The 16,102-nt window shown below is 42.0% G+C and overlaps 1 protein-coding gene across 1 annotated transcript in view; it reads left to right on the top strand.

The window, feature by feature from the left end:
* Positions 1-16,102, top strand: part of ADARB1 (adenosine deaminase RNA specific B1) — a 72,333-nt gene that overhangs the window by 36,473 nt on the left and 19,758 nt on the right. The window contains exons 4-5 of the mRNA XM_054172505.1: positions 4,685-5,616; positions 13,724-13,838. Coding sequence (XP_054028480.1) covers positions 4,685-5,616; positions 13,724-13,838 — 1,047 coding nt within the window. The remainder of the gene's footprint in view (positions 1-4,684; positions 5,617-13,723; positions 13,839-16,102) is intronic.

Below are 16,102 nucleotides of genomic sequence, written 5' to 3'. Positions count from 1 at the left end.
CAATTGTGTTGTGGGCAAAGGAGAAGTGGGACGTTTTGCAAATACTTGGAATTCAAGCATGTGCTTGCCCTGACCTTTGTCTTGCATAATTTTTGCCCTTTTCTTAAAAAGATGCTCAGAAGAGATCATGGTTTTTTTTTTCTGCCTGTTTTCTTTTCCTTTTTTTGTGAAAAAATGACTTACTTAGAAATTCCCCAGGCCACTGAATGAGAGCAGCAGTATAAAGGGTAGCTAGAAACATCTTTTGGTTCAGCTAGGAGTCATCTAAATTTAATAAAGTGTGCTCCAGATCAGACAGAGCAGGGAGAGTATTATCTCTCAGTGAGCAAGTAATTGAAGTTTCCCAGTGGATAAAGCATCTTCAGTTACAGACAGGTTTTAATTACAGGGAATAAACCCCAAAATAAACCAGCACACTTAGAAGATTTTTCTTTACTGGATTGAAATTTTCCTATATTTCTTTCTTTCTTTGAGTACTATTTGTAAGATTATCAAATGAGATTACAGAGGCAGGATTTTTCTTCCACTGAAACTGTTGGTATGTGATATTGTCAGCTGTGATTTTTACCAAAGCAGCTTCTACAGATGTCAGTGAAATCTAGTCAAGGCTTCCAACTATTTTTAGTGACTAGAAAATAAGCTAGTGTTACAAAAAATGTCGTATTGTTAAATCGTGGATAGTGTCAATATTTGAGAAAACAGGATCCCATTATCAGGTGGTTTATGCTTATACTGCATCCAGTTCTGGTGCCCCCGTCATAAGGACACACAGCTGTGTCCAGAGTGAGTCCAGAGGAGTGCCACAAAGATGATCCAAGGGCTGGAACAATGCTGTGAGGACAGGCTGAGGGAGCTGGGGTTGTTCAGTGAGGAGAAGACTCTGGGGGGACTTATAGCTGCCTTCTGACTCCTGAATGGGTCCTACAGGAAGGCTGGAGAGGGACTTTTCATAATGATGTCTAGCAATAAGACAGGGGACACTGGTTTTAAGCTGAGGGAGAGCAGGTTCAGACTGGATTTTAGGAAGATGTTCTTCAGTACAAGGGTGGTGGGATTCTGGAATAGGCTGCTCAGGGAGGTCGTGGATGCTTCCTCCCTAAGGGTGTTCAAGGCCAGGATGGATGAGGCCTTGAGTAGCCAAGTCTAGTTGAGAGGCATCCCTGCCCGTGGTGGGGAGGTTGGAATAGATGACCTCTAAGTTTGCTTCCAACCTAAGCCATTCTATGATATGAAAGCTATTTTAAAGTGTTGGATATGCAGCAGTTGTGATGGGGCCCCCTGAGTTGGAAGACAGGGATGAGGAACAGTATGAAGCCCAAATAATCCAATAACCCAAGAGGAAATGGTCAGTGACCTACTACACCACTTAGATGCATACAAGTCTGTGGGCCTAGAGGAGATTCCCTGCACGGGTAGTGACAGAGCTGGATGAAGTGCTTACCAAGCCACTTCCCATCATGTATTAGCAGTCCTAGGATGTGATACCCATCTGCAAGAGGGGCCAGAAAGAGGACCTGGGGAACTGAGGGCTTGTCAGATCATCTTGAGTGCACTCACAGGCTGTGAATGTTGTTTACCTGGACTTTACTAAAGCTTTTGACAGTGTCTCCCACAGCATCCTCCTGGAGAAACTGGCAGCATTGGGTGTTTAATATTAATTCTCAAATTATTAAAAAAGTATCAAATATAAAAAAACCCATTGATGCATTGAGACTAGCAGGTGGAGGTTCAAAGCAAGCAATCAGAGCTCTTTCCATGCAATGTGATCATGTTGTGGAACGTGTTGTCCAGGACATTGTGGATGATACTGAGGGTTTACAGGGTCTTGCAAAGCAGTTAGAAAAAATTGTGGTAAGAAAAACCCAGTCAGTGTCTCCTTGCCAGACTCTATGGGATGGTCCAGACCTATGGCTCTCTGCAAACTGAGAAGCTGCCCTGGGGAAGAATCAAAGTGTCCTTGCTGTGGTTTGACCCTTTCTTGGGGTCTGCTGGTTGGCCAGTCACAGGTGGGAACCAGGGCATGATGAGGATGAGCGAGAAAGGCTGTTCTTCATTAAGTAGGTGAGATGCCTAGGAAAGGGAGAGCAGTTTCTGAACAGTGGGAAGAGGCTGGGTTGGAGGAGTTATTCTATATCCGAATAGGATAAGATTAAGAGTGGTAAGGTCTCTGACTGTTAACAGGTGGTGATAGTTAATCTTATTTTTTGACTAGTCTGTCCGCTCTTCTCTAGCCTTAAGGTAATTAGAGAACCTCAGCACTGCTGTGCAGGCTAAAGAGGACCAAACACGCATCTTCACTCTCAGGCTCACTCTTGCAGTCTGGTGGCTGTGGGTTGAAACAGACCTGGGTCCTTCTGGTTTACAAGCAAAATCTTTGTCTTTCCATCACATGCAGGGCTTTGGATCACCTCTGTGATGTAGAAACTTACTTCCATGGTCTCTGGGCTGCTGCTTGCCTTCTTTCCTAGTTTTTTCCACTGTGTAGGTCCTTCAAAGCTAACAAGCCTAGTAGCACTCAGGCAAGGAGTAGTTTTCTTCCCTTCTTTCTTATTGAGACAAGGTAAGCATGCAAATTTCTTGCTTCCTACAAGCCCCCACAACCCCTCGTCAGGATGTTGCTTCCCCTACCTATGGCATGAGATGGATTGACGAGCTCCTCCAGCTGCTGTACCAACATACAAAGTTCCATTTTGTTTTTAAATATTCAGCCAGAGTCTATTCAATTTGTATTTTTCTTTTGTGATTTCAAGACTAATTGTATGTAGTAGTCTTCATATAAAAAGAAAGTTGAAAATGGAGTCCATAATTGCCATTAACTAAATGATTTCTGTTTCGCCTGGGAATTGTGTTGATTGATCACAAATACCTGTTGCCTCTAGCAAGAACAAAGTTCCAGAAATAGTGTTTAGATGAGATGTCATTTTTTGAGATTACAGCTTCAGGTAAGAAACTCACTGCAGGGAAAGATTTAAAAATTCATTCCATTATCTTTAGATTCCTTCACCTTATATGAGTGTGTGTGTATATTATATTTTTTTTATTAATACATGTGTGTGAACACTGTGGATGGACAGTTGTGGCCCTGTAGAACACATTCTGCAAGCAATATAAAATTGTGGCTGAATGTTGCAAGAGAAACTTCATTAAATTTAGCAGATTTCTAGCAATAAAATACTTCAAAATACTTAATGTTTCATCCTTGAGCAAATTGAATTGACTGGAATTTAATGTTTAGTACTGTACAATCCTTCCTTGTGCTACTGTGATTTAACAAAATGTGTTCCTACTTCAGCTTTTTCTTTTGATCTTGTTTTTCTTCTTCTTTTTCTCTCTTCGAGCACCGAAAGGAGTAACCTATCGAGCTTTTGCTGGAGGATGTTATAAATGAAAATTTAGTAACCATTCCATCAGCTTTGTAACCTGGGAAAAGTGATGTGTGCATGGCAGAGGGTTCTTAGGGAAGATGTGAAGTGTCGCTGAAATTTGTCACTGTGAAAGAGAGCTTCCACCATGATTTACTCCCATTTCAATTAATGGTTTTCACCTAGTACCAGTGTAGATGTAGTATAGATATTTTGAACTTTTCAAACAGAAGTGTTAGAAATACTTGATCTAGTAATTTTTGTGCACAGATGCCAATATAAAAGATAAGTAATAAAAATCATCAGAGTGAAAATGAGGTCTTTGCAGTTATAGGAAATGTAATTCTTTAAATATACCTCTGACATATCTGTGCTCCAACTGACTACTGTAGAAATAATTATTATTACAGTACCTTTTCCCCCCATTAAATGCCATCATTGTGATTGTGCAGCTTTTGTCATGCTTCTTGATTCTCCATAGTCTTAGAGGATCTTTGTCATGATTTTGGGGTTTGTAACTCTGACAGCAGTTTTCTTACTTTGCAAGGAATTACAGAATAGTTTATAAATGACAGATACAAAGTTGCTTAATAGAAAGCTGTCTGGAAATGCATGAAATAGTCTTGTAGTAGTGTTGGCACAGTGGGCATCTGTAGTTCTTGATCAAATTGGGGTGAGGTGAAGTGAAAGTCCAGGAAAAGAATGGACTTCAGAGAATATGGAGTAGCTGAAGAGGAAGGCAGGCATTCAGCAGCTCTTCAGTCCAGTTGTCTACAAAGAACTGACTAAATTTTCATGGCTCTGGTTTTATTTATGTCATTACTCAATTTGATCAACTAAAGTTACTGAGGGGGAAAAAAGTAACTTGAATGAAATAAGAATAAAGAAGAATTAAATATCTACCTCCTAGTACTGGTCTTAAGCATCCATTTTTGTTTTATTGATTGTAATTGGTTTTTATTGGTACATGCTGCTATCACTGGTGTTTCTCATTTAAACCATTTTCCAGGCCAATCATAAATTATGAGTAAAAGTTTGTTCCAATGCGATTTAAGTGAAAAACAAAACAAAACCACTGCAGTGTTCTATTGCTGTATGATTTTTATCACATGCATAGTTTGAAAATCATTCTTGAATATGTTTGTTCTTGAATTATCAAGAGGTTGTATTGCATTATTATCTCTGATCGTATTGCAAAGCATTTAACCTGTGAGCACACATCACTTAACCAGTTACAAAGAGAGATAAAGGAATCTATAAATTTTACATTTACAAGATCCTGCAACGAAGGCATTGTAAGTTACTCTTTCTGGGCACCGCAGGTTCAAGCAGCACTGATGTTAAAGAAAACCGCAACATGGACAACGTTCCTCCCAAGGACGGCGGTGGGCAAGGTGCTGGGGAGGGAGCACAACTCTCCAATGGTGGTGGCAGCAGCAGCAGAAAGCGTCCTTTGGAGGAGGGCAACAATGGCCACTCCAAATTTCGCCCGAAGAAGAGGAAGAAAATGCCTGGCCCCGTTCTGCCAAAGAATGCCCTGATGCAACTCAATGAGATTAAACCTGGTTTACAGTACAAACTCCTCTCCCAGACGGGGCCAGTACATGCCCCTATGTTCGTGATGGCAGTTGAAGTCAATGGGCAGGTATTTGAGGGGTCTGGCCCAACAAAAAAGAAAGCCAAGCTTCATGCTGCTGAGAAGGCTCTGAGGTCTTTTGTCCAGTTTCCAAACGCCTCAGAAGCCCACCTTGCAATGGGGAGGACTCTCTCAGTCAACACGGATTTCACCTCCGACCAAGCAGACTTCCCTGACACCCTTTTCAATGGGTTCGAGACACCAGTCCCTTCTGATGCTTCCTTTTACCTAGGGTCCAATGGGGATGGGTCCTATAGCTCTGGTGGGGACTACAGTTTGCCGTCGGCGGCTGTAGCCAGCAGCCTTTCGCAGTCGCCTCTCCCCATGCCATCAGCCTACCCCTGTGCCAGCGGGAAGAATCCCGTCATGATCCTCAATGAGCTGCGGCCAGGGCTGAAGTATGAGTTTCTCTCGGAGAGTGGGGAGAGCCACGCCAAAAACTTTGTCATGGCTGTGGCAGTGGATGGTCAGACTTTTGAAGGCTCAGGAAGGAATAAAAAGCTGGCAAAAGCTCGGGCTGCTCAGTCAGCCCTGGCGTCCTTGTTTAACATGCAGCTGGACCAGACCCCATCTCGACAGCCCATTCCCAGCGAGGGGCTCCAGTTACACTTGCCACAGGTGAGAAGCCTTTTGGGTTTTGTTGATGTCTTTGGGCAATGACCAAGAGTAACCAAGTTGTCAAACAGCATCTCTGCTGTTTATTCTGCTTCTGTAGATGTGTGTGTGCTTGTATGTATACATGTTTTAAGTGACTTATCCACTTACGGCTTCTGACAATTGTATGAACTCTTTGTATTCTACTGGACAGAAAGGAGGCTTTGTTGCTGATGGCTTTCAGCCTTGATCAAAGAGCACTAAGCCCAGTGCACTGCCTGCTTAGATTATGATTTGTGCTGAGAAAACGGTTGAATCTTGTCTTGTGAAGTGGAGGTCAAGTCAACATTACTGCTTTAAGTAAAGTTATTTGATACACCAGTTTTTAGCAGAGAAGAAAACTGTTCTCTTGCACAAACTGAAGTTGTTGGCAGTAACAGAACTGCATAACAGAAGCCAAGGACAGAGTATGAGGCTGATGCAGTTGCCGTGTATTTACAGGATCTAAATAAACGACATGCTTGCAGTGTATGTGTCCAAGATGTATGGTCAAGTAACTGTCATATAAAGAATTGTGCTCTGATCACATTAGTTAATATGTACATCTAAGTTACTTAGGCACCTAAATCCGGGTGAGAAATACTTTAAGTCAAATAATGAACTGGGGAAAGTATCCAACATATTGTCCCTGGCAGTGTCCAAAAAAACGTGTAGACGTGGCATTTTGGGACATGGTTTAGTGGTTATGGTTGTGTTGGGCTGACAGTTGTCTTGATGATCTAAGAGATCTTTTCCAACCTTAAAGTTTCTGTGATTCTATACCAGATACAGACTAGAAATTTGAAGTAGCTAGAATGAGGTAATTAAAAAAACTTAATGAAGAAAAATTCTCCCTTATTTCCTTGTGTATGTTTCTCCCCAGGCAAAGTGCAGTAAATACTGTTTGACTCTCCTCTTTTTGCTATGTCTTTTGGATCTTTTTAATGATACTATATGCCTGTCTAAATTCAAATACTTCCCTTTGACTTGTTTGCTACTTTCTATCTCCTTATTATGAGGATTTCTATGACTTTCTTAGTTTAGATTGGCTTAGATTTCATTAAAATATTAAGATACTGGTCTGATTTGATACTGTGAAATTGAAGAGTAGGTAAGTAGGTTGATAAGTAGATGATATTGTTATAAGAATGTTGTTTTCCCAAAAGACAGGGACAATATAAATTGTTTAGAAATTCCAGTGTAGTTTATTTTTTAATGTTCCACAAATACTGCATTACTGATGAATAGTTCCTTCATTTTCAAACCTAGGATCATGCTATTTCAGGTAGTTATGGTTTCTTTAGTAGATTCAGTAATACAGACTGCATTCTCTGCTGTGCTTTAAGAAGCAAATTTGGCCCCAAACACCAAATTATTTCACTGCCAGCAATTTGTGCTTTGTTAGTTCTTGAATGGTGAAATGGTGAAAGCTGGAAGTGGAATGAAGAAGTAGGAAAGAACAAAAAGTGTGACATGGAAGAGGTGTCATTCTAAGAGGATAAAGTGGTTTCTCTACCCAGCAGCCTGGTAAATGACAGCTTACACAGCCTCTTTAAGGGACTTTGATGGAGTACTGGGCAGTGCTGTAAGAAATGGCTTCCATCTGATGGTAGCAACCTGCTGGTGTGGGGGTCCTTTATAGGCCACTGATGGCCTATATTAGGAAAACCTCCATATAAGGTTTATAATCAAATTTCTCAGATGTCCTCATGCTATTTACTTTAAAAGATAGCTGATGGAAAGAAATGGAAATGAGAGGATTAGAATTACAAATACTGGAGGTTAAATACAGAGTTACTTAGATTACTGAAAGTTGAGAGAAAGCAACGTGAGCTACACAAATAGGCAGTGTAGCTGCAGCTGAAATTGATTTAAAAAAAATCCACTGGAGGGATTACATTCACCTAATTGTATTGCAAATCCAATTTATCCTGTGTATCACTGTGGACAGACATTGAAACAAAATGTTGAGCTGGTCTAGTGGAAGGTGTCTCTGCCCATGGCACGGGGTTGGAACTGGGTATCTTTGAGGGCCCTTTCAACCTAAACCATCTATGAAGAGTACTGCAATGGCTGCTTTTACTAGGAGGGCTGTGTCAGTCCTGGTTAAGCCTGGGGAAGCTAGAAGTATTCAAATATAAAAATTATATACAAATTAATAATGCAAATGATCTGATTTCTGGGAGAGCTGCTTCTGGAGAGGTACTGAAAAGCTGTAGGCAGTTTATTGCAATGGACAGGAGAATGATAATGTAACATTCAAATCTAGGGAAAACATAATACTGACTGTATTTCTGGGAATTAAGTATACATTGGAATAATTGCTGTGGTATTGGAAGAAATGCAAAAAATGCATCTGCTTGTGGAGTGGGAGACTCTACAGCCAGACAGGAATTTCTTTAAGTACATGAAATTTTGAAGCACTAGGAAATAGTTACTCTGTTCAATTAGTGTGGATTCATGTCCACCTTCTCTTGTCACAGTCAGGGGATAGGTAATGATCCTGGTTGATCTTGATTTTACTGTGGGCATTGCCATTGTTTATCATCTTGTGGAAGTACATAAAACTGAAAGTGATAAGAAAGAAATCTGAGGGAGAACATGTGTGTGTGACAATGATCACTGGACATCCAAGGAGAGCACAAATGTTGGGGGGTCCTTGGTCAGATCCACAGTGAGATCTGGGTGCTGTTAGCCCATGCAGTTCCCCTGCTTCCACTGCCTTTGATTCCACTATGCAGGTCATCAGCAGCATTCATCTGGGGTGGTCTGTGTGGCTTCCCAGGGTCTTCCTCAGATCCATACATACCTGAATTTCTTCAGCTTCAGAGTATTTTAAAATGTGGATGGTCAGAAGGGTTCTGCTACAGCATTGCTGCAGGATGGATATTAACAAAAATTCATCTGTACAAGTAGAGATGAAGTGGATTCACTGTAACTTCATCAGAGAAAGGAACAATGCGCCCAAAATAACTTTGAGCTCATGCCTCAGTGAGCAAACTGTCAGCTATTTTAGTTCTTTCTTTTTTAGAATTTCCCAACTTTGAATAATGATATAATGCAGGAGTGAGGGTAGAGAATCTGTGTGTCAGATGTTAGGGCAGTCACTGGGAAGGTGAGACATGACCTCAATTTCTGTTCCAATTAATATTTATTTGTACAAAAGGAAATAAAATCAGAAGAAGTGAAAGATCCCTACCCAGGCCAATCAGTGGCCTGGGCTTGTTGGGGAAACAGCTTCAAGTCCTTGGTTTTGATATGGGGACAGCAAGGACATCATTTTAGGCCAGTAAGCCTTAAAGAAATAGAATAGAATAGAATAAACCAGGTTGGAAGAGACCTTCAAGATCATCGCATCCAACCTATCATCCAACACCACCTAATCAACTTAACCATGCAACCAAGCACTCTATCAAGTCTTATCCTGAACACCTCCAATGATGGTGACTCCACCACCTCCCCGGGCAGCACATTCCAATGGGCATTCACTCTCTCTGTGTAGAACTTCCTCCTAACTTCCAGCTCAAACCTCCCCTGGCGCAGCTTGAGACTGTGTCCTCTTGTTCTGGTGCTGGTTGCCTGGGAGAAGAGACCAACTTCCGCCTGTTTACAATCTCCCTTCAGGTAGTTGTAGAGAGCAATAAGGTCACTCCTGAGTCTTCTCCTCTCCAGGCTAAGCAAGCCCAGCTCCCTCAGTCTGTCCTCATAGGGCTTGTGTTCCAACCTCTCACCAACTTTGCTGCCCTTGTTCCGGGCACTGTAGTGGTCTGTTCATAGCCTCTCTTATTCCCATCTGTTTCATGCTCTTAGTACCTCTTAACTGTCAGAATGTAAAATAGACCACCTTGGAGAAAAGGATAATTCTTCTAATGTATCAAGCAAGTATTTTGAAAACAGACCAAAATCTTAGTAACTAAATCTGTAGACATTTAATAGTGTTTATTTCTCACCACCCACCTGTTGTCATGCAATTTGGTATTTAATGGAATTAAAAAATCATTATTATATCTGCTTGTTTTCTGGCAGTGATTTCTGCCTCCCTCTCCCTCCTTACAGTTTCTCGCATGTTGTTTGCATCTCCAGCGGTCATTTGTCTCGCTTGAGTTCTGCTTAGTCCTTCTTATCAGCTCTCCCCAGTGTCTGGTTTCATGTTCATTCAAGCGTTTTTAGGTTTCCTTGCCAGCAGCTTAGTTCCACACTGTTTGAGATGCAGATGCAGCTCCATCTCATCCTTCTCTGCCAGCTTTTAATCTTCCCAGAGGGACTCGCCATATTCTCACGTGTATACCAACACCAGTTTGCTCTGCTTTGCTTATCACAAAATAATGGTTTGTGGAAAAGCTAATGTGTCCAGCTTGTATGCAAGCATCCTACCCAACTGCTGTTCAAATAGTCTTTGGCCAGCAGGTAAGTTGGCCATGGGTTTCTTCCCAGAAATATCTGGCAGCTTCATTTCCTTTGCTCCCCAAGCCAGCCCTGGATCTCCCAGGGAATGGTGATGGCATGTCTCTGTAGATTAGCCTCTGTTTGACCAAGCAGGTTGAGGATCTGTGTGGTGAATTATCCATGCTCGACGATTTTGGCAGGAGCATCCCTCTGTGTTCACCCTTGGCAGCTGGTTGGTTTTAGTTCAGCATTTTGAAATTACCATTTCTGGTATGTGCAGAGCTTTGTGCTTTGGTGGAGCTTAGCGTTGGAGAAGATTCCTTCAGTTACCAGTCATCATACTTTGTTTTGGAGAAGGGGTGACCCATACTGTTTATTACCTGGCAAGCCTTTCTGGCAGGCTTTGAAGCCTCTCTGCAGCATGTATTTTTTGTGTGGATCAGACCTATCCCTACTTGGAAAAGCTTGTTTCACCGATTTATTCCAGCATAATGTCATTCAGCACAATTTTACATTACCTGGTATCTTGTCAGCTGCCAGCTGTGTTGTCCCATCCAACAAATTATGTTGTAAGGTACAAGGTACATATTACAGAAATGAGAGCATAAAACTTAGAATCATAGAGTGCTTTGGGTTGGAAGGGACCTTTATCAACTACATCAGGTAGGTCAGACAGGGCTCTGAGCAGAATTTGAATGTTTCCAGGGATGGGGCTTCTACCACCTCTCTGGGCAACCTGTGCCTGTGCTTCACCTCTCTCATTGTAAAAAATGTCTTCCCTGTACCTAATCTGAATTTCCTCTCTTTTTGTTTAAAACCATCACCCCATGTCCTTTTGCAACAGGCCGTTCTAAAAAGATTGCCCCCATCTTTCTTATAGGCCCCCTTTAAGTACTGGAAGGCCACAATAAGGTCTCCAGCTTGCAAATGGAAAACATAATTATGCAGTGGGGCTATGGATAAAACACTGGAATGGGGCTCTGCAATGATCTACCCACACAGTTTCAGGGAGGTTAATAATTTAAGCCTTTTGTGTATTAATTTTTCGTTTCTAAACCCAAGGTGCTAATGGAACTGTTGCTCTTTTGTTTGTTTGTGGTTGTGGGGTGGTTTTTTTGTGTGTGTGCATATTATCTTAAAGTTCAGCTTTCTGCATTTAGGTAAGTACAGGCACAATTAAATGCAGATGTTATGCTGTATGGTCATGCTGCTGTCAGAGCACAGATTGTAACAGTTCTGGGTCCGGGAGCAAAAAGACCTTGTTTGAAAATCAGACACGTTTGTAGCCTCAGCAAAATTGTGTCCTGAAAAATGTCTCCATCTGTTGATAAAAGTTTCTGGGTTGCAGTCCATTCAGATGCATCAAGAAAATTTTTATTTGCAGTGTTGAGAGTCTTCTGATTCTGCAAGTTGTGCAGCTGCAAAACATGGACCAACACTTGGTGCAAATGTGACCTCAGTCACCACTGACTGCTGGTTGCTGTCTCCAGCCAGATTCTGGGAAAAAAAAGCTGTTGAGTTCTGAAATCATCACACATGAACTTTAATTATTGCTTCTTTGTCTGCTAAAGTTTTTCCAGAAGGAAGTTAACATTGAGAGCTCCTCCACATTATTTCTAGGCTGTCAGTATGAAGAAAATGGTGAATTAGGCTGAGAGTCTTCAAACCCTCTTTCTTTTTCTTTTAACTCTCATAGTCTGGTTTTAGAACTCGTTTTGTTCAAGAGTTTGTACTATTTCAAGTGGGTGTCCTGAAGCTGCTGCCTGTCAGTCTTGTTGATTTGCCCTGGGTCCCCTGAAAGGATAAGCATGGTGATGTTTCGTTACTTAACAGCCCAAAGCCAGTTTGTAAAAGGATGACTCTCAGCCACAAGTGTCCTTTTGGGCTTGGTGTAGTTGCTCATTTATGTGTTTAGCATCATTTTGGATGCTCTTGGGTATCTGAGATGATCTACATGGTGCTGGCAGGTATGAAACAGGACCTGTGTCCTTCTGGTGGGTTAACCTGTTGGCCAAGTGGTTACCCTAGAATATCTCAAATACTGCTGGATACCAACATATGGACAGCTGGATCAAGTTCTTTACACCTGATGCTCTGAGATAGGGGCTGAGCTTGCTCCCTGTCTGCTCTTCTCTTGCTGCAAGTGCTGGTGGAAGATGAGTGGGGTCTGTCTGCCCTGTCTCTCCTGCCAGCCTGCTGACTGCTCATCATGGCATCTAGCTTTTATCTTGCCTTTCTGAGCCACTCCCTTGGGAACAGCCAGCTGTACTAGCCATGCTGTTGCATGGGTTGCTGTGATTTGCAGTTCTTTTCATGTGGAGATTTTATCTTGACTTATCTGGGATGTTCTCCTCCCCCTCTACTCTGCACTGGCGAGGCCGCATCTAGAATATTTGTTCCAGTTCTGGGCCCCTCAGTTCAAGAAAGACAGTGAGCTACTTGAAAGAGTCCAGCGTAGAGCCATGAGGATGATTAAGGGAGTGGAACATCTTCTGTATGAGGAGAGACTGAGGGAGCTGAGGGCTCTATAGCTTGGAGAAGAGGAGACTGAGAGGTGACCTTATCAATGTTAATAAATAGGTAAAGGGTGAGTCCTGAGAAGATGGAGCCAGGCTCTTCTCGGTGGTGCCCAGTGACAGGACAAGGGGCAGTGGGTGGAAGATGAGGCATAGGAAGTTTCACATAAATATGAGGAATATTTTTTCACTGTGAAGGTGACAGAGCACTGGAACAGGCTGCCCAGGGAGGTTGTGGAGTCGCCCTCTCTGGAGATATTTAAAACTCACCTGGATGCACTCCTGTGTGATCTGGTCTAGGTGTTCCAGCTCTGGCAGGGGGGCTGGAGTAGATGATCTTTCAAGGTCCCTTCCAGCCCCTGAAATTCTATGGTTCTGTGATTCATCTCTTCCAGCTGTTACAGTTTCAGCTGCCTTATAAATGGCAGGTAAGATTAGCTGCAGTGTTGAATGGAACCATTGTCCAGCAAGAGCAGGGCTGGTATTTTGAAGTTTTGTTTAATATTGGAAGTATCTCCATTTACATCATGACTGTATTGCTTGCTAACCCCACTGGCAAGACGACAAGGCTGAGGCTGTCATTGTTCAGGTTTTTCTGAAGGCAGAGATAAATCCTAATTTTGAGATAGTTTATTTGGGGTTATAAATCGACATTTTCTTCTCCTAAATTTGTATATGTCTTGTAAAAAGAACAAAAAAGAAAGTGTTTAAGCAATGTTGAAAACAGATTTGTTTGGTTTTTGTGTAAAGGCTAGATAGTGATGTTGTTTTGAGGAGCCTGTGTTTTATACTTCAATCTTTTTGTCGGGTCCGGTGTGGAGGATATGAAATGATGTGTTTTGAGGTTTGCGCATGAAAATGTAGACTTGTTTGTCTATCCAGTTGTTCTCCTAAGCCTCAGATGTTCATAATGATCATGAGCATTGGTGCTTGGCTTAGGGCTGTCTGACCCTGGTTTTGTAGATGTGAAACACAGAGCTCTGCTCAGGGCTGCAAATGCTCAGAATGCCTGGGGACACTGGATCTAACCACCTCCTTGACATACTGCTGATGTTCACTTTTAAAGTGAACAACAAAAACTAGTTTAATTTGTGTCAAATAACTTGAAAGTGCAAATCTTTATAATCTAACGCTTCTGTAATTTTTAAATTGTTTGATTTTCTAATGTGCATTTCTGTCTGATTCTACAGGTTTTAGCGGATTCTGTTGCACGCTTGGTTGTAGACAAATTCAGTGACTTGACGGAGAATTTCACATCTCCACATGCAAGAAGAAAAGTCCTTGCTGGAGTTGTCATGACAACAGGTGAAAAAAAAAAGTACCATTTTAATACAAGAGCTTAAATATGGGCTCTTTGCATTTGAGGAAACTTTTTTCAGTCAACCAGTACTGAAATATAATTTTGCTGTTTAATCTTCAAGGTGCACTAAATATGTCAATTAGATCTTGGCTAAAAATAATGGCAGGAAAGTGAGACCTGCAAATATTTCTATTTCCAGAGAGTTCCTGTCTTCTATCTGATGGAAACATCTGAGATAACTCATGGTCTACAAAATACATGTCCCTTTTAAAATTAACCATGCAACTTTTTGAAAGTAAATCTAAAATAATTTCACCACATCAGTCACACAGATGGCATTCTTGGTTTTGGCATATTATGTAAGAAGTTATGCTTGCTTTCTAAGCTTCTAAGGTTTTACACTTTGTTAGAGTTATTCTTGCTATGTTTTATTCTTAGTGCTTCGTGTCTCAATCATTTTAGTAAAAATATCTGAAGGAAGTAGCTTATGTTCTGGCAGCTGCCATTTGTGTGCTTGTACAAGCAGCAGTAATGTCGTGGTTTTCTGGTTGCGGGCATGAAATCTGTGCTCTGCCAGCTCACCCAAAACAGTGAAATTCTACCCTGAGCTGATCTACAACCACACTGCTGCTTAGTTTTCCTCATGCTAAAATTCTTTTGGTCTTACCCCTAATGGGATATCAATTTTGGGGCTCTCATGAGCTATCTCCACTTAGCCGTATGAATCGGATGGAGATCAGTGATAAATGCACAGCCTCCCCTTGTTGATTTTAGCAGCACCAGCCCTTTCCTCCCGTGGGGATGTTTGTAGGAGCCTCCTCCAAAGAAGAAAGAGGTCTGAGGATGCTGGTTAGGGCAGATGCTAGCTGCGTGCTCTAGGGACAGGCAGTGTGATAAGAGGGATGTGACAAGGAGACAATGCAGCCCAAAGTCTGTCAGAAGACATTAGTGATGGGCTGACTCTGGCCAGCAGTCAAACACCCACCCAGCCTTTTGCTTGCTGCTTTCTCCTGGGGCTTGGGGAAACAATGGAAGGAGGTTGAGAAGACTCCTGGGTAGCCAAGAGCTGTAACCTTGAAGATCTTCTCTTCTTCCCCCTGAGCTCTTATTGCTGAGCGCAACCCTTGTGGTTTCGGATATCTCTTGGTCACTATCTCTCAGCTGGCATGGCTGTGTCCCCTTCCAGTTTCTTGTCTACCCTCAGCACACTGGCCTTCGGGAGCTTTGGAGAGAGAGCATTGATGCTCCTCAAGTGCTGCTCAGTGACAACCAAAACATTGATGATTATTAACACACCACTTTAACCTCAAATGCAAAGCACTGTGAGGAACATGCTGTAGTTTAATGTATTTTGTGATACCTAACAACTTTTAATTGTAATTAGAGTCCTGTGTCCACAGTTCCCAGAATAGCCATGTAATCAAAGAACTAAGACTTAACTAACATGTAAATACAGGTTGCTTAACTGAAGAAATAGCTTTACACAGAATTAAAAAAGGTCATTTCATGGGGACCTGTGAGGGAACCCCTGAAATTAGATGACTCCATTGTGCAGCCTTGTGTTGTAGAGTGAAGTGGCTTCCTGCTTCTCCTCCACGGATTTCTCCAGCCCTGTGGGCATAAGGAGGCAGCTGGGCTCAGGTTCATGTTTTAAGGCCCTCTATTTTATCAAGAGTAAGAGCTCACACAGTCCATGTTTCAATTACCTCTCTACCCAATTACCGACTACCTTGCCCTTATATGGGCACTGCCATTATGCAGCCAGGTGGCTATGGGAGTATCCTCAACACTAGGTGCTTGGAGTGCATTGAAAGTGGGTTTCCTGCTTTTCCATAGCACAGGAACTATTTTGTGGAGGAAGACAGCAGAAAGTATTTAGCAGGGCTTGGCTGCTGTTTGCCTCTGCTCATGAGGCCTTGAGAGCTTCAGAGGAATTACTGTGGCTTGGTGGGGATTTTTTTGATGGGTCTTTGCTAGAGGGATGTAACATTTTAACCTGTCTTTGTGAATTCTTCATGCAGCTGACCTTTGGAGGTTTGGGGTTTTTTTGTGATAAAGACAGTTCTTTGTATAGAAAACCCCAAAAACATTTCAAATTCTATTGGATGGAATGATTTAATATAAAGAAACACACTTACAGAACCATAATACTGATGATAAGCTTTACAGTGATTTAAGCATTTAAACTTCTTAATTTCTTAGTCCTATTTTTCCTGTTGTTGGCTTAATACTCTTCCATAATGTGTTGCTGCTTTAATAAATCAGTGCC

Source organism: Dryobates pubescens, chromosome 2, assembly GCF_014839835.1.
Source record: "Dryobates pubescens isolate bDryPub1 chromosome 2, bDryPub1.pri, whole genome shotgun sequence".
In the NCBI taxonomy this organism is placed as follows: Eukaryota; Metazoa; Chordata; class Aves; order Piciformes; family Picidae; genus Dryobates; species Dryobates pubescens.
This window is presented reverse-complemented; position numbering and strand designations above follow the sequence as displayed.